At 33.7% G+C, this 19,206-nt stretch overlaps 1 protein-coding gene across 8 annotated transcripts in view; it reads left to right on the plus strand.

Moving 5' to 3' along the window:
• The window catches only part of PPP1R12A (protein phosphatase 1 regulatory subunit 12A), a 149,076-nt gene that overhangs the window by 91,794 nt on the left and 38,076 nt on the right, over positions 1 to 19,206 (plus strand). For all 8 annotated transcript variants that reach the window (XM_070409663.1, XM_070409668.1, XM_070409664.1 and 5 more), the window contains exons 6-10: positions 7,732 to 7,806; positions 8,434 to 8,522; positions 8,679 to 8,836; positions 12,424 to 12,548; positions 18,325 to 18,540. In XM_070409663.1, coding sequence (XP_070265764.1) covers positions 7,732 to 7,806; positions 8,434 to 8,522; positions 8,679 to 8,836; positions 12,424 to 12,548; positions 18,325 to 18,540 — 663 coding nt within the window. The remainder of the gene's footprint in view (positions 1 to 7,731; positions 7,807 to 8,433; positions 8,523 to 8,678; positions 8,837 to 12,423; positions 12,549 to 18,324; positions 18,541 to 19,206) is intronic.

A 19,206-nucleotide genomic window follows, 5' to 3' on the forward strand; every position in this document is an offset into this window, starting at 1 on the left:
TTTGAGGCAAACCCTTCAGAGACCCAATTTTCCACTTCTTCGTATATTTTGAAGTGCTGCTCATAAAGTGCATGTGCCATCTATTGGAACAAGTGGTAATCTGAAGGAGCAAAGTCTGGTGAATATAGCGGATGGGTTAATACTTCCCAGGCAAGATCTTTTAACGTGTCTTTAACTGGTTTTGAAGTGTGTGATGGTGCATCATCATGAAGCAAAATTACTTTGCCGTGTCTTCTGGCCCATTCTGGTCATTTCACGATCAAAGCATGGCTCAAATTGATTATTCATTGTCAGTAGCGATCAGTATTAATGGTTTCACCTGGTTTTAGAAGCTCATAATACAACCATACCTTCCTGATCCCATCAAACGCAGAGCATTGTCTTCTTTCTGAAGTGATTTGGCCTTGCAGTCGATGTTGATGGTTGATCTGGATCAACCCATGATTGTGTGTGTTTGGGATTTTAAAAATAAATCAATTTTTTATCACCAGTCACAATTCGATGCAAAAAAGACTTTCTTTCATGCCATTGAAGCAACATTTTACTGATGACTTCTCGCTTTTCCATTTGTCTTTCGTTCAGTTGATGTGGCACCCATTTTCCTTCCTTTAAAATCTTTTCCATTGCCCTAGCCCCGTGGTTGGCAAACTGCGGCTTGCGAGCCACATGCGGCTCTTTGGCCCCTTGAGTGTGGCTCTTCCACAAAACACGTGCGGGTGCGCACGTACAGTGCGATTGAAACTTCGTGGCCCATGCGCAGAAGTCAGTATTTTGTGGAAGAGCCACACACAACGGGCCTAAGAGCTGCATGTGGCTCGAGAGCTGCAGTTTGCCGACCACTGCCCTAGCCGGTTTGGCTCAGTGGATAGAGCGTCGACCTGCGGACTGGGGGGTCCCAGGTTCGATTCCAGCCAAGGGTACATGTCCAGGTTGTGGGCTCAATCGCCAGTAGGGGGCGTGCAGGAGGCAGCGGATCATTGATGTTTCTGTCTCTCTCTCCTTTTCCCTTCCTCTCTGAAATCAGTAAAGGATATTTTTTAAAAAATCTTTCCCATTGCTTGTAAATGATCGGAAATTGTTTGCTGAGCAACGTTTAATCTTTCTGCAAGTAGTTTATGAGTTTGACACGCATTTTCATCCAATAATGCTTTTAATTGTTGGTCTTCAAACTTTTTCGGTTGACCTGGACGTTCTTTATCTTTCACATCAAAATCATTACTTTTAAAGCGTAAACCAGCGTTCACAAGTATCTTGAGATGGAGCATGTTAACCATAAGCTTCCTGAAGTATACGATAACGTTTTTTTCAAAATAATGAATTAAAACTTCCTGCAAATGCTCATTTTTTGGCACGAAATTCGACATTTTTAAGCATAAAAATATCTATGTTGTTAACACCTTCAGCAAATTTGACATATGCAGTTTTGAAGCTTGTTGTCAATACAACAAAATAGCATACATATATATCAACGTATGTGTAACTCCATCTATTGAAAAAAAATCCGCATTATTAAAACTGCTACACCTAGTATTAAGGTATATTTTAATACCTTATCTCCTCATTTTATCACTTTAGTAGATCTTTATCTGTACTTAAGAGAATTGTGCCTCATAATTCCTTAGAATTTTTTGGTTTTCAGCTTATTTAAGACAATGCTAGCCTTTTAACAACTATATGAAGTTGTTATCTGAGTTTTGCAAATTCAGGAGAAACATAATCAGAGAAATTAATTTTCATAATGCCCTAATAATTGTTTCCTTTTAGTCTGCCAAGTTTATCTGCAACTTTTCTTAGTTTTCTTATATATTCTATGAGTTACTGACTCATAAGTTGTAAAAATATGATTTTTAAATTTTTATTCAAATTTTTTTTCCTTAAAATATCAAGATTTAATAGGAAGGGGCTGCATAATATACATAGGATTTTGAAGGCTTTTGTGGCATAAATATAACCAAATACAAGCTTTTTATTTATTTATAATGTTGCCTTTGTGACTTAGGCTGTCTCTCTTTTCATTGGCTACATTTTAAAATAACATGTCATACTTCATGTTCAATCAAAACTAATTAGTCTTTATTGTGTAAGCCTGCCTATATGAATTTGTCTTGTTATTTGATAGTTTCTTCAGTACTTGTAGATTGAATTTTTTTACTACATTTCTTTTTTAAATGATATCAAAAAATGTAAAGGTACTTTCAGAGAGTTTAGATAAATTCTTTACTAATAGAAAACATAATATGGGGAAATGTGTAATATGGAAACTGTAGAGAAAGCTTAAAAGTTTTTCTATGTGAAAATGGGGGAAATGTGCTCAAGTTATATTTATAAATTTAGTCTTGTTTCTTTAATTTATTTGCAAACTCTAAACACATTTGCTGTCATTTTAACTTACTATAAGTTCTGATACAGATTTTAAATAGAAAAGCTTTTGTTTTGCTTCCTTAACTAATTAAAAGAATTGTTTTACTAAAATTTACCCAAATATTAACTATGGTGCCTTTATAGTTGGAATTTTCTCTAAATGCAGTATTACAATCATTACTAGACAACTCTTTAGCTTCATAGGTGTCATTATAAAGATTTAAGTGAATAACAAAACCTGTCATTATTAATGGACACAAGGATTGTTTTTCCTGATTCTATTTGAGCTTATTCTTATTTTCTGTAAAGATAATATAGCAATAGAGACAGGTACTGTTCCCACTTTCTCTTCATAAACTGGATGACCTTGGGCAAGTACCATATCCTCAGAGCCTGAGTTTCCTCATTTGTATAATGGGAATCATAATAATGCTTGTCCTGACTACTTCACTGTTGTAAAGATAAAGATCATACCTGCAAAGGCAGTTTAGTTAGAGTAAATGAGGAAGGAAGAATGAAGAGACAGTACAAGTTAAACAGTGGCTCTAGTAATTTACAGATGTATTGAACTGATTTAAGCATTGTGCCCTCCTTAATAGTTACCTGGTTGCTTTGAGTGACTGCTTATATGCCCTACTTTGTTAGTACTCTATTAATGAAGCATTGTAGCCTTATAGTAGTTACAGTTGGTTAGGCTTCAGCACTGTTTTAGTTATTGTTTAAAGATAATGGTTAAGTTATTGAGTTAAGTTAATGAGTGTGCTCTTTAAAATTAGAAACTTCTCAGTGTTTATGGCCTACATTTTACTCTAGTTTTTATTCTCTATCAGCTGCTGTTTGTGAAGTAGACTCGATTATTAAGGGAGAAAGTAAAAAGAAAGGTTAGTAAGGTGATCCTGTTTCTTATTCTTATAAAAGAAAATTCCTTGGTTCTAAAATAACCGCATTGTACTTTATTACTGCTAAAATTTTATTATAATTTTTAAAAATGCTCAAGGTGCAGTATTTCTTTATGAGAAAGGTTGATAAATGCTTAAAATAATACTTATAAAGAAGTCAGTTAGATATTTCCACATAATAACATGATCTTGAACACAGTTTGCTTAGCAAGTACAGCATATATAATATTATAGATCTAATCATACAGAGAGAGTATGGTATTGCAAAACAGGGATTAATATGTATGGCTACTCTAAAAGTCACTTTGTAATTTTGAGCTAGTTATTTTGTCTCAAAGCCCTTTATTTACAAATTTAATTCTCAGCATTTAATACTCAAGGTGGAAATGAGGAAAAAAGATTTATTAAAGCTAAAACTTTTGAACTAGGTGGGAAACATGGATTGCTTCTTAATTTCCTACTGGGAAGACTTTCTAACAAAAAAAAAAAGGCAGATATAAAAGTATTCTTCAATCTTGTAAATTTTAAATGTCATACATTCCCCTATTGTGATTAAGAAACATTTTATGCATTTTTAAGATATATGTTTTAAACCATATCTTTTATTTTATAAACAGACAATGGAAAAACTAGCTCAAATATTGAGTAGCTTATATTTCATTTCATAGTGTTGGGAAATGTAATTCCTATCTAAGTAGATGTCAGCACCCTGCTAATAGAATAGAATTGAGGATTGTAATTTTGTTTGCTTTAAATGAAAGAATTTGTGTCATTATTATCTATCCATGTGGCTTTGGTGTGGCCATGAGGACATCTGTTATAAAACAAGTTTGAGTTTCCTTTCAGAGTGATTTCTAGTTGAAAAAAGTTCAATGTTTTCTGAGAAAGAATCATACACTGGCTAATGTATAGGGTAGAATGTATTATAAATAATGAACTTTTTGGCATGTTGGAAACTTGTACCAGTAGGGTTATTATAAGGACTAATACAAGCAGCAGGAAAAATCCTGTATTTGATCAACAACTCTTTTAGATTTTCTTTTCTACACTGAATAAAAATATATTGACAGGTGTTCATTTGGATTGATTTTTTTAAACTATGCCATACCTGTGGCAGGCTGAACTTTCAGCAGTTTTGAAATATATTTTTAAATTTTATTACTCTAAGAAATGTGTTAATTTTTGTAGAGGAATCAAAAAGTAGTAAGGCCTCCAAAGGTTAAACATGGAGTTACCACATGACCCAGTCATTCCACTCATAAACTATATACCCAAGAAAATGAAAACAGATGTCCAAACAAAAACTTGTACACAAAGTTCACAGCAGTATTATTCATTAGATATAGCAAAAAGCAGAAAACAAAAGTAAATGTTCATCAGCTCATGAATAGATTAGCAAATGAGGTGTGTCATACAATGGAATATTATTCAACGATAAAAAGAAATGTAGAAGTGAATCATGTTAGAAGGTACAGCATGGATGAACCTTGAAAACATCATTCAGGTAGAGAAACCAAAATGGCGGCATAGGTAAACACCAGAGATTGCTGCCTCGCGCAACCACTTCAAAAATACAACTAAAAGACATAACGGACATCATCCAGAACCACAGGAAGGCTGGCTGAGTAGAATTTCTACAACTAGAAGGAAAGAGAAAAGCATACCGAGACTCAGAGGAGGTGCAGTGCTGAAGTAAATACAAAGGTGCAGAGGTGCATGTGGAGAGGGCTGGCGGCTGAGGACACGATTGTCTTTTTCAATTGGGAGGGAGTCTCAGGCTCTGAGCTCCAGTTCCGGGCTAGTCTTTGGGGACCCAGACTCATACAGGAGAAACGGGACTGTCTGGCATCGGTCGGAACTCGAGGGCAGCTTTCTCTCGGAGGTGCTCGCAGCGATTGCCGGGGCCTCTGAGGGCAGGACTGAGAGCAGCCATACTGCTGGCTCACTTGGCCCGCCCTGTTGATCCCCTGGGACCCTGCCCCGCCCAAGCTGTCCACGGAGGCTTTTGCATATGAAAGGCCCGGCCCTTTGTAATCTGAAAATAACTTAACAAACTGCAGCTGCCCCAAGGCCCCAGGGCAACTTGCATTGCTTTACAGCTGGCTTCTGCTGGGTAGCCTCAGGCAGAGGCTAGATTAGCACCTCCTTAGATCCAAGAGCCAGTGTACCCAGTGGTCAGAGTGGGACCATCCAATTACAACTACTCAGATCTATAAGGAACACACTCAGGGGGCAGACTCAGTGAGCACCAAAGCCCCACTGAAGCAAGTCTTTCCCCATAAGGGTGTCTTCAGCACAGAAGTTCTCCCACTGTAAACACAGCTGATTCTCACAGCCAATTGGCCTGGAGGTCAATTCCTCCCAGCTTTACATACAACAATCAAGGCTTAACTACAACAAGACTGTGCACAAAGCCCACAAGGGGGTGCACCAAGAGTGTCTACCTCAGGTAATTAGGACACTTAGCACAGAAAGCCACTCTATTGACACAGTGAAGCACAAAAAATGCCGAGACAAAGAAACAGGACACAAATGACAGAAATGGAGGAAAGCAAACTACTGGATATAGAGTTCAAAACCACACTTTTAAGGTCTCTCAAGAACTGTCTAGAAGCCGCCGATAAACTTAGTAAGACCCTCGAAAAGACTGGTGAGACCGCCGATAAACGTAGTGAGATCCTCAAGAAATCTAGTGAGACCCTCGATGTTATGATAAAGGACCAACTAGAAATTAAGCATACACTGACTGAAATAAAGAATATTATACAGACTCCCAACAGCAGACCAGAGGATCGCAAGAATCAAGTCAAAGATTTGAAATACGAAGAAGCAAAAAACACCCAACTGGAAAAGCAAAATGAAAAAAGAATCCAAAAATACGAAGATAGCATAAGGAGCCTCTGGGACAGCTTCAAGCGTACCAACATCCGAATTATTGGGGTGCCAGAAGAAGAGAGAGAGCAAGATATTGAAAACCTATTTGAAGAAATAATGACAGAAAACTTCCCCCACCTGGTGAAAGAAATGGACTTACAGGTCCAAGAAGCGCAGAGAACCCCAAACAAAAGGAATCCAAAGAGGACCACACCAAGACACATCATAATTAAAATGCCAAGAGCAAAAGACAAAGAGAGTATCCTAAAGCAGCAAGAGAAAGAAAGTCAGTTACCTACAAGGGAGTACCCATACGACTGTCAGCTGATTTCTCAACAGAAACTTTGCAAGCCAGAAGGGAGTGGCAAGAAATATTCAAAGTGATGAATACCAAGAACCTACAACCAAGATTACTTTATCCAGCAAAGCTATCATTCAGAAGTGAAGGTCAGATAAAGAGCTTCACAGATAAGAAAAAGCTAAAGGAGTTCACCACCACCAAACCAGTATTATATGAAATGCTGAAAGGTATCCTTTAAGAAGAGAAAGAAGAAGAAAAAGGTAAAGATACAAATTATGAACAACAAATACACATCTATAAACAAGTGAATCTAAAAATTAAGTGAATAAATAATCTGATGAACAGTATGAACTGGTGATTATAATAGAATCAGGGACATAGAAAGGGAATGGACTGACTATTCTTGGGGGGGGGAAAGCGGTGTGGGGGGTGCGGGAAGAGATTGGACAATAATCATGCACCTATGGATGAGGACAGTGGGTGGGGAGTGAGGGCGGTGGATGGGGTGGGAACTGGGTGGAGGGGAGTTATGGTGGGAGAAAAGAGGAACCAATGAAATAATCTGAACAATAAAGATTTAATTTAAAAAAAAAAAAGACACAGGCAGGACACCATCCACAAGCCAAGGACTGCCTGGGGCCACCAGGAGCTAAGAGAGGCCTGGAAATGTTCTACCTCGAAGCCCCAAGAAGGAACCAGCCCTGTCAATAACTTGGTTTCAGATTTCTAGCCCCCAAACTGTGTGAGACAATAAATTTCTGTTAAGCCAAAAAAAAAAAAAAAAATCATTCAGAGTGAAAAAAGCCAGTCAAAGGATCACATATTGTGTGATTCCATTTATATGAAATGCCCAGAATAGGCAAATCCATAGTAACAGAAAGTAGATAGTGGTTGCCTCAGGCTAGGAGTTGGGGATGGTTAAGTGGGGAGGTGACTGCTAATGGGTTTGTCTTTTCTTTTTTGGGTGATCAAAATGTTCTAAAGTTGATTGTGTTGTAAAACTGTGTGAATATACTAAAAAAAAAAACAACAACATTGAATTGTATCCTTTAAATGGGTGATTTATATGGTATGTGAATATATAAAGTTGTTACAAAAAAGTAAGGAAAGGTGTATCAGCTACTTCTATCTCACATGGATTTCTCATACATCTCCTTTGAGTTATGTATACTATGTTTTATAACTACCATAAAATAGTTATCTAACTTTTTTCTGTATAATCATACAGAATCACCAAATGCATTTTATAATTTATTGATTTTATACCATTACCACCCCCCTTTGTTTTCTACCTAGGGCCAGACAGCCTTTGATGTAGCAGATGAAGACATTTTAGGATATTTAGAAGAATTGCAAAAGAAACAAAATCTGGTATGTTTGATGACTGTCTAAAAATTGTCTACATTAGTGAATTCTCTTAATAGCTTTGAATTTCAGATAGGTAAAAAAAATTATTGTGATGTTTTATGCTTTCTGGCCATCAAACTAAAATGACAGTGAAAGAGAACGAATTAGTGTGGTGTTTGCCTGTGTTGCTTATCCCCATATTTCTAAATTCCCCTTCACAAAATGAATCCTTCTATAATGTATATGTCCTAAATAATATGTTCTAATTTAATTACAAAGCAGGGGCTATAAAATCTCAGATTTCTCAAATAGCAGGCCCTGGATAAGCAAGGAATGATATTACTAGGAAACAGATTTTTAAGTAAAATATTATCAGACATCCTATGTGGTGATTGGGCCCTGACTTTTTAGTGAAATAAAGTTGAGAGGGATCGAAAATAATCCAAATTCATGGAGTTTTTTTTAATTATCTTGTCTTTTTTATTCTTTAACCTAAGCCCTTTTTAGGTGCAATTTAAAAATTTTATTTGTTTTATTTTGATTGTCTTTAGTGTTTGGAAAACTATTTTGTTATAATTTTAAGTTTTGTATATTACTAATTAATATTATTTTAATAATATTCTTCTTTTCCTTTGCATAACTTTCATAAAGCTGCATAGTGAAAAACGGGAGAAGAAATCTCCACTAATTGAATCAACAGCTAATATGGACAATAATCAGTCACAGAAGACCTTTAAAAAGTAAGTAAAATATTAAAAGTAGGTTTTGTTATTGTTATGAATGAGTTGGCATGCTGGCCACGGGTATGATTGTTAAATTTTGTAGGTCTGGGGAAGAGTTAATGTATTTTGACCTTTTGTGCTTATAATTATTTGAATGCTATTTTCCTTTCACAGCAAAGAGACATTGATTATTGAGCCAGAGAAAAATGCATCTCGTATTGAATCTCTGGAACAAGAAAAGGTTGATGATGAAGAAGAAGGAAAGAAAGATGAATCTAGCTGCTCTAGTGAAGAAGATGAGGAAGATGATTCAGAATCAGAAGCTGAAACAGGTAAAATTTGAAGGATAGAAGGAAGTGTTAAGTAATTTTGAAACTTTTCAGGCTTATTTGCTACTTGTTTGGATACCTACCAAACCAGTAAATTACCTTTCAGGGAATATAGTTGTGATCTTTTTTTTTTTCCTAATTACCTGGAGGCTCCTGTCCACCTCTGTCTCTTTCTTTCTTTTTAGGTTTGACAGAAAAGAGACTTCTAATTCTCCCTTAGGATGTTGTAGATAAGGTCTAAATGGACTTACAGTAATTCAACTATATTCTTATTATTTTCTGAGGCCCTAAAGTCCAGAAGCAGGTTCCAGCAGCATCCCAAATATTACCCAAGATATAGTAAAATTTTAGAAAGTTGGAGATGAATCAAGATTTCCCTACACTCCTACTGTCTTGTAGGAGTGTAGGAAAATTTACTTTGAGAAATTTTAAAGACAGTAAAAGTATAATAAACATTCATATTTTAACTACCAAAACTTAATAACTATTGACATTTAGCTATATTTGCTTTAAAATTGTCTTTTGATAAAATTAAAACATTATAGTTGTCTTCTTTATATACCCTAGTCTACATCCCTTTCCTTTCTTTCCAAAGGCAGTTACTATCATGACTTTTTTCAGTAATCTTCTAGTCCATTTCTATACTCTTACCTTACAAGTACATTCAGAAATAATACAAAGTAATTATAAGGTTGTTCTTTGTTTTTATTTTTACCCTCTAGGAATTGTTATGCAACTTGCTTTGTTTCACTCAAAAGTTATATTTTTTAGATTTGTTCATATCTATATCAATTTACCCCCTTAGTTGCTAAATAATATTCATTAAATACATTCATTTTCCTTCTGATAAATACATACCTTATTCCCATTTTTTTGTTGTTGCAAATAATGCTGCAGTAATCATTTGTGTAATTGCCTCCTTGTGTATAAGTGCAAGAGATTTTTCTAGTAGATATACTTTAAAATTGAAATATTAGTCACATTTTCTTTTTAAATTTTATTTTGTTAGTTTATTTTTAATTTCTAAATTAAATGTATTGGGGTGACATGGTTAATTGGTTATATAGGTTTCAAGTGTAAATTTCTAATATACAAGATCTCTATATTGCATTTTGTGCCCACCACCCAAAGTCAAATCATTTAAAACAAACAAGCAGATTTAGGCTGTCTTGCCACTGAATAGCAATTTTCCTGACCTCTTTTGGTTGAAATTTCCTTGCTTGTAAAATGAGAAGAATTTGAATTGACAATCTGGATAGTTCTTTAAACTCTACTATTCTATAAATATAAATAGAACTAATTATCATCAAATTGTATTGTATCAGTTCCTTGTTTGGGGCTTAAGCATACCAATCACTCTCTGCTTAGTTTCTCATTGAGCTAAGTTTAAACGTTCCTCTGAAGCATTGTACTATGATAATTTTGTTCTTCCTGTTGCTAATAGTGAGTTGTGCCAGGAAAATTTGACTCTATCTTGAGAATTAATCCATGTAAATGCTGTGTGGCTCCTTCTCTCTTTTAATATCAACAAGACTTTATCATACTTTTATTTGGCAAGCTTAAGAAAGTAACCATTTCCCAGTAGAGCTACAGCTTGATTTGACAATTTCTAAACTGTTTCTTTTTTCTACTTTTTGTATGGTTATGTTCTTGGGAAACTCTTTGACATAAAATAACAATTTTGCTGAATTTTCTTTCACAAATTATGTACTAAACCAGTTTTTAAATTGGTATTCTTTTCATAAATCAGATGAAAATAGGAACTTACCAAAAGTATAATTTCCTTTCATATAATTTGTAAATTTGAGAAGTAGTTGAGGGAATGAGAAAAAGGAGTTATATTTTTGCTTTTAGGTTCTTTTGCCATTAGGACTTGGAAAATTTTCATTCTTCATTGAAATCAAATGGATAGAAAAACTTCCACAATATTAATAATGTTTATTTAAGCTAGATAGTAGACACCTGGAGTTTGTTTCATTATTCTTAAACCATAAATGTTTACATGCATGCATATACATTCTTTGATTTGTATATTTCACTGATAAGAAACAAATTTTTAAACAAAAAGAAAATAGGGAGAAAAGAAAAAATAAAATCTGTTGAAGTTTATCTTTTATTATTTATCTCTTCGACTAGACTGTAAACTTTGTGCAATTAAGATAGTTTGTCTTTTCATTGACTGATACATTCCAAGACCTAGACAATTCTTGGAGTTTGCAGACAACAAATATTTGTTGAATTACTTGCTCCATTTAAATGGATTATTTTCTAGGAAGATGGGCTAATTATATTATTCATGATTTGTATTTAACTGTGCTGATAAGCTTAGCTTCTGTTGAAGGAAAAGAGGTATTAGTTAACAATGAAAATAAATTTTATTGGACTGAGTCTAGCTGATTCAGTTTATTTGAAAACCTAAGGTTATAGTTTTCAAATGTGAGTTTGGCCATGCCCTTGGGTATAGTTTGAGATATACTTTTCAACTTAACTTCTTATGGATGTTTTTGTAATTGTAAATATAAGTGAATGAATCATTGCAAATTCACATTGTTGGTAGGATGTCTATACTTGCCCCGAAGTCTACTTTTAAAGTATAACAACATACAATAATGATAAGATGGAAGATTTTTTTGGAAAGCTGATGATCTAGAGGAGGGAGTAAGGTAGTATAATGAAAATGAGTATCTCATAAGGCTTTAAAGCACTATACTTCTTTCTCAAAGTCTAGATTCTAGAAGGACACCTGTCCTACCCCATTTTGAAACCAAAGGAATACTTTAAAGCTAGGTAAAATGGCCTATGACCATTTGGAAAGTAACTTTTCTAGTTCATTTATAAATTACAGTTAATTTAAGGATTTAAATTATATGTGATCATTTTGGTAAAAGCCAGTCTGATTTATATGTTCAAATACAGTCTGGATTTTTTCTATCATCAGATTGATTTTTCTAATATTTTCAAAAATCTTTCTCTAAGTGATTCATTACTAGTTAGAAATTGTCTTGATATATTGTGAAAAGAGATTTTACCTGATATTATACCCATTTAACTATAGACTTTTTAGGGATGAAAAGGCATGTTTTTTATGACTTTGAAGCATACTTTTTTGTCAGGAATCTAAGCTGATTATTGACAAAAAGCACTTCTAGATTTCTGGAATAAAGAATATTAGCTTTAGATATATAAATGTTTTTAAACATTAAAAAATTGCACAGCTCTTGTAATTTTTTTACTTACATTGAACTTATGCATTCAAGTTTTAAATATTAATTTTAAATATGTTTTAAATTTCCATATTACAAGTCTAGTTGAAAGTACAAGTCAGATTCTGTTTATGCTTTTTATTTTTTAAAGCTTTGTTTGTATTTTTTCATATTATTTCATTTACTTTAACATATATACTGAGACATTTCTAGAAACTCCGTTAAAAATTTACTTGTTAAAAGGGATAATAATAGTGGGAAAAGACTTTGAATTAAGAAAACCTTAAACAAAAATGGAATATAAAATTGTATTTTCCCAGCCATTGAAACCAATTTCATATAGAATCTGGACTCTTAATATTCTTCCTTTTTTTTTTATTAAAATAGATAAGACAAAACCCATGGCTTCTGTAACTAATGCCAATACTTCTAGTACACAAGCAGCTCCTGTAGCTGTTACAACACCTACTGTGCCATCTGGTCAGGCAACACCTACATCACCTATAAAAAAGGTAAGCCAAAATTATGTTTGCTAAAAATGCATATCTTCTGTTTAAGTACTATTTGGGTTAAAACATTAAGACAGTTCTAAATTTTTATAATTTATCCCCAAAATATTTAAGGTTTTAGAGTAAGAATATATTTTTCTTTCTTTAATTTGACTAGATTTCCTCTGAATCCTTATATTTTAATGCTTTTTGCAGTTGATATTATAGTTAATAGTTATCAGAAATCAATGGTGGAAAGATTAAACTTTTCATATGAAAATTAATAATCATGGTAGTTTTTATTTCAGTTGAAACTGAGAAACAGATTTTTTTTTATTATTTATCTCTGTTAGGCAAAGATGCATTTTTGTAGTTTTACATGAACATTAAATTAAGCACAAAAAGTACTACCATAAGTCAATGAAAAAACTAGAATATAGATTTTCTAGCTCAATACAAAGCACTAAGCATGCAAGTACGGCATACCAGTAAAAGCATTATCTTTGATGACAAATCAGAGATTAGCTCCTGACCCCCACCTGTTTTAAGTTTATGCCTTGAGTGAGTTACTATCTTCCTTACCTGTCAAAAAAAAAAAAAAGATATCTATAATAATAAAAGCGTAATATGCTAATTACACTGGACGTCCTTCCGGACGAAGCCAGGGCTGCAAGGGAAGTCCGGGTCTCAGGTGCCTGCTGGTGGCCAGAGGGAAGCCTGGGTCCCACGTGCCTGCCAGCGGCCGGAGGGAAGCCTAGATCCCAAGTGCCAAAGGGAAGCCCGGGTGCCAGAGGAAAACCAGTGCCAGCAGCCAGGAGAAAGAAGGCCTACTCTTGCATGAATTTCGTGCATCGGGTCTCTAGTGTATATATAAACAATAAACAAAGAAAGTAAGTTAACATTTTAATCTTTTGTTGAGAGTCTGGCTAGTGACTAAAGCTCCCAAAATGTTAGTCATTTCTTCCTCTTCTCCCTTATTCTTTCCTCTATTTGTTCTTTGTCCTTCTTGTTTTCTTTTCTCACCAAACAGTGCTTTTTAACTAGTGTGTTAATCTTTTTAAATACTTTATTTTTCCCTCTACTCCAGAACCTGTACCTCTAAACCCAAATTTAAGATTAAGAGTTCTGTGTAGTTGTTTTTTACCTACTTATCTATTTTCAAAGACTTCTTTTCCACTGGCCCTTACTTATCTTTAAGGAGTATACTCATGTACCTCTTTTTATATAAACACAAACACACATGCACAAACTCACACACATATCTTTTTTGCTGATCCATTTAAGAATTGGTTACAGTCAATATAACACTTGGCTGTAAATACTTGAGTATCTCATAGGCACAAAGTCATTATCTTTCACTCCCACACTAAAATTATCATACTTAGGAAATTTAACTTTGATATAATACTATTATCTACGTTCACTAATGTGCAGACCATACTCAAGATTTCCCCAATTTCCCTCCTGGTTACAGTTATGTTTTCCTAACTTCTTTTTTCAAATCAAGGGTGCACTCAGGGATTGTACATTTTGTATAGCTGTCATTTTTTATTTTGTTGTTTATCTGACATTATTTGGTTTGCATGGGTTTGAGGACTAATGTTAAAATCCCTATAGTGTTTCTATTATAGTGTCAATCTTGCTAATCTTTGGACTTGGCTCCAAGTGGTCAAAATGTGAGTCTTTTAAAATCATAAAGAAGAGAATTTTTTTTTAATCTATACTGTTAGTACTAATCCTTTTCTAAAACTTTTCCTAATGAAATCAATAATGTGAATTCTTAGTGGTAGAAATGTATGGATTTCACTTGTGTGGTTTGAGTATCAGGAAACTGTATGAATGAGTAGTTGTCTTAACCTTCTACAGTCTAGAACTAAGGGTTTCTTGAGTTCAGCTAGATCTCATGTTCATATGATTAAAATTATATATGCTTTCAAATGGAATTCTCCAGCTGCTTATGGAGAATTTGGTTATCATGTCATACATAACTGGTGTCACCACAAGCTGCTTTAACTAAAGTCTTATTTAATTATATAACCTCTATATACTTCTTCAATGAATACCAAACTTTAGCTCTTTTGATTTATCATTTGTTAGAATGTGGATCAGCAAAAGTTCCTCAAAAGCTTCATCCCCTTGGAATAGTTGGCCATTAAACTGGCTGTCATTCTTTTGAGTACTTGGCTAAGGCATGTCTTTCTTACCAGAGTCAAATAATTACAATAGACTTCTTGTGATTAATTGTATTTTTCTCAAGCATAGCTCCAGATTTATGGCAATTTACTTCTTGATTTATGCCAACTACCCTAATTGAAAGCAAACACTTAATAACTCTGTTAGATTATTGAGCTAATAACCTCTTTGCTTATAAAATTCTTATTCAGAATTCTGATTTTGTAATTAAATTAACCTGATAATTATTTGCTTCTATAACTTGAATATTTAGAAATACCAATTCTCAATTTCAAGCATCATAACCTAATTTAAAGATTATATTGTTTCAGTCTTTGTTTTTTAAGGTTTAATAGACAAATTTTATTCAAAGCAGTAAATTCATAGTGTACAAAAAAATTGAAGTGTTATTTTTTAATGGTTGGTGTGATCTTTTTATCATTAGTGTATGATTTTTAAAGCCTCTTATTATGATCAGTACTACTTTATGTACTTCAATTTAACATTATAGTTTTTCTTAAGTTTGTTTCAACCTGAAGTTTGATACCACACCTTCATTTTGTATAGTCCTCAGTAAGATTATCTACAGCATTAGCAACCATTCAAAGAACAAACCATTGATTAAAACCACATTGATTTAAGGCTCATTCAAAGTAACATAGATCCCCAAACTAAATGGTAAGATATATGAACTATAACAAGTTGTGTTGTGTGTTTTTTCTAAAGGTAAATAGAAATTCAGGGATGATCAAGAATGGGAATTTAGAAGTCAAACTGAGCTAGAGAGTAACAAATTGAAGAATAAGCTGAATGCAATTAATATTTAGCCTGAAGAAGTAGACAGCACCCTACACCCAACCACCAGGAGAAGAAACTGGAAAGAGAACATAGGAGATCTGATAATAAACTCTTGGAGTACTTATGTTGCAGGGCTATGACAAGGAAACTTGCCAACTACAAGAATGACAAAAAGATCAAAAAGGGGGACTGATCCGAAGAGTAGGAAAGTCAAAATAGTGCCCTATCATTAAAGCTAAAATAAGAGTTTCAGGGAGTGAGTATAGGTGAGTATTTTAGAGAGGTCCTTTATATTTCAAATAAAATTGAAAGGTGCTTTTGAATATATACACCAGAACTTAAAAGCAAATTCATGTTGGACAGAATGGAAGTATGTCAGTCATTATAGTGCAACCAATATTTATTTCAGAATTTATAATACTGCCTCATTTTTCTCAACTCTACAATAGTAATAGTATTTCATTTGGTGGTTGTAAGAATTAAATGAGATAACCCATGTGAAGCACTTAGCTTAGGGCCTGACACCAATAAACATTTGTTAAATGTTTGTTTCCATTACAACATTCAGTAAATGTTATCTGCTATCTGACCTTCTTATCATGGAGAAGTAACATTTGTTTCCAGTTTTGGGGAGGTTCATGGGTAGGGATTGGTATCCATGGTCTGTGAACCAAAGCTGGACCACACTACCTGCTTTTATATAGCCTACAAGTAAGAATGGCTTTCAAATTTTTTTAATGGTTGTAGGGGAGGAAATCAAGAGTATTTTGTGACATAAATTCCAATTTCAGTGTTTCTACATAAAGTTTTATTGGAATACAGCCACATTTTTCACTTATGTATTTCCTATGGCTGCTTTTGTGCTACAACAACATAGCTGAGTAGCTATAACAGACTGTGGTCTCAAAGTCTAAAATTTACAATTTGGCCCTTTACAGAAAAGAGTTTGCCAACGCTTGTTCTAGAGGACTATAACTTTAATCTCAGAAATCAATAACCAGTCACCTCAGTGCCTGCCATGTGGTTCCTGAGCTTTTTCAATTCATGGAGCCCCTAGTGTCTTACTAATTTATCTTTTCACAGTGCCACTTGGCTGAAAGAAATACTTGTTTCATTTATTAAGTAGTTAAGTGCAAATAAGTTAATAATGACAGTTTGTACAGTGTCCAACAGGTGTTACTGTGCTTCTTTCAAAACTTTAAAATATCCCATAGTGCTCCTGTGATTTTGTTCTGCACCCTGGAATGCCTCAGTACACACTTTGGGGAATGTTGTATATCATATGTCTGTTTTCATCCCTATTGATGGGAATTAACTACTGGAAGTACCAGAGGTATCTTATAACAGTTTTGTCTGGTGAAATGGCCCTCTGTCATCATGGGTGCTTCAGCAAGCTCTATTAATCTGCTAATTATAGCAGATTTTGGCAGTAAATATGAAAGAAGTGATTTTTTTTAAATAGTCATATCCTATGCTTGCAGCAACTATTTAGTTGCATATTCACCATCTGTATTTCACTGTGATTGAATATTTAAATTCTGTAAGTGAAGTTGATGATGTGAACTAGTTAAAGATAACAGATGTTTCATTTTTAGGACTGTTAGAAAGAAAGCCCTGGAAATGAAATTAATATTTGTACCAAAAAAAGTTTTTAGTTAAAATGTTTAATGTTTAGTGGAAAAATCAAACAGTAAATATAAGGTTATGATATTAAAATATTACTGAAAAAAATTGTAACTGCCGAAACTGATTTGGCTGAGGGGATAGAGCGTCGGCCTACAGACTGAAAGGTCCCAGGTTCGATTCTGGTCAAGGGCATGTACCTTGGTTGCGGGCACATCCCCAGTAGGAGATGTGCAGGAGGCGGCTGATAGATGTTTCTCTCTCATCGATGTTTCTAACTCTCTCTCTCTCTCCTTTCCTCTCTGTAAAAAATCAATAAAATATATTTAAAAGAAAAATTGTAACTAGAAGATGTCACATTACTTTTTCATTGATTATGCTGAATTTAAAATTTTTAACCCAAATATATAAATGAATTTAAAAAAATTTGAAGTGAAATAGTTTGTTCATTCACATTCTATAATATTATCTGCTCTATGTGCCTTTGACTGCTTTAGACGTTTATTATATTCTTTAGATTTTTTTTCATGCTAAAAGTGGAACTTGTTTTCAGTAACTTTTAAAGATTGGATTATTACCCACTTATTGGGTTTTAACTTATTGTAAAAAAATTTTATGAAAGAAAAAAGTGTGGTTTTTTTTCATAACTTCCTATTCTGTTTTCATGCTTTCAATCTATCTCTTTACCTGTCTTATTTTAATTGGCTTTAGTATGAGTTCATTGCTCCTATCATGCCTGTGGTGGAATCAGTAGATCCCGCATCATGGAGGCAGGGCTTGCGCAAAACTGGCATTGTTCTTGTGCCCAGTAAGGGAGAAAAATCTATGGTGAGGCATTTCAATGTGCAAGGGTTTATGTTCGGTTACAACATAACAAGTTTAATATGAATATTGGTTCCAAAGATGCATGGTTTTAAGTCTTTATTGGTGTGCTCATTTCTTTTCTCTGTATTTGCAGCGTAATTTTTCTGTGTGATATTAAGTGTGCAGTGTGTTTTCTAAATCTAACTTCTGGAAAGGTAGTTCATTCCTTTTTCAGTTTTAGATCTTTTCACTTTTGACTAAGACATTAACCTGCTTAGTAAAAGTGTTATTCTTGAAACTATTAACTAATTTTAAACTTTATTTTTCTGTAAACTTATTATTTCCAGCTTAAGGAATGATCTCTTGATAATTCTTTTTTGTTTCTCCTTAATAATAAAAACAGTTTCCAACCTCAGCTACAAAAATTTCTTCCAAAGAAGAAGAGAGAAAAGATGAGTCTCCTGCATCGTGGAGGTTAGGACTTAGGAAGACTGGTAGTTATGGTGCACTTGCAGAGATCACGGCATCTAAAGAGGCTCAGAAAGAAAAAGACACTGCAGGTGTTATGCGTTCAGCATCAAGTCCCAGGCTTTCCTCCTCTTTGGATAATAAAGAAAAGGTAATGTATTCACAATCTGGTTTCTATGAAAACTCTAATGATTTGTTTTTTAGCAACATCAGATCCCTTGGATTTTCTACTATGTATCATTAGATCTATGTATCAACTTAATTCACCTGACTTAATGATTTAATGTCAATACAAATGTACCTACCTTAAACAAATATCTATATGGAATCATTACATATGATTAGACTACGCTCAATAAAGGAATTCTTTATCTTACTTGAGAATTTACCATAAAATATATCAAGGAGCAAGTTTATTTTATTTATTAGATAAGTTTTCCAAAGTTTAAGAACACATTTATTCTAGAATGTGATTATACTCCTAAGTTGCATTTATCTAGTTTCTGCAACTTTTTTACCTGCTTTTCCATCTGATACATCACAGGCAATTTTGTCTTCATGGTTTTAATAACTATATTTTGAAAGGCAGTATTATATTGCATCACATGGAATGTACCACAGTTCATTCAGTGTTATTTTATATAGTTAGATTATTTATTTTCTACTGCATTTTTAGTGCTTGGACTTTTTTTCCATAGAGTTTTTTCTCTCTGTTTAGGAGTGTTTTATTGTATCAGAAATTCAGAATTGGAATTTCGCATCAAGTAATTTTAATATTTTTATTTTGTATGAATTTATTGCCCTATTGTTTCCAACA

Source organism: Myotis yumanensis, unplaced genomic scaffold (assembly GCF_028538775.1).
Source record: "Myotis yumanensis isolate MYYU_CA2020_CCGP unplaced genomic scaffold, mMyoYum1.0.hap1 SCAF_3, whole genome shotgun sequence".
Lineage (NCBI taxonomy): Eukaryota > Metazoa > Chordata > Mammalia > Chiroptera > Vespertilionidae > Myotis > Myotis yumanensis.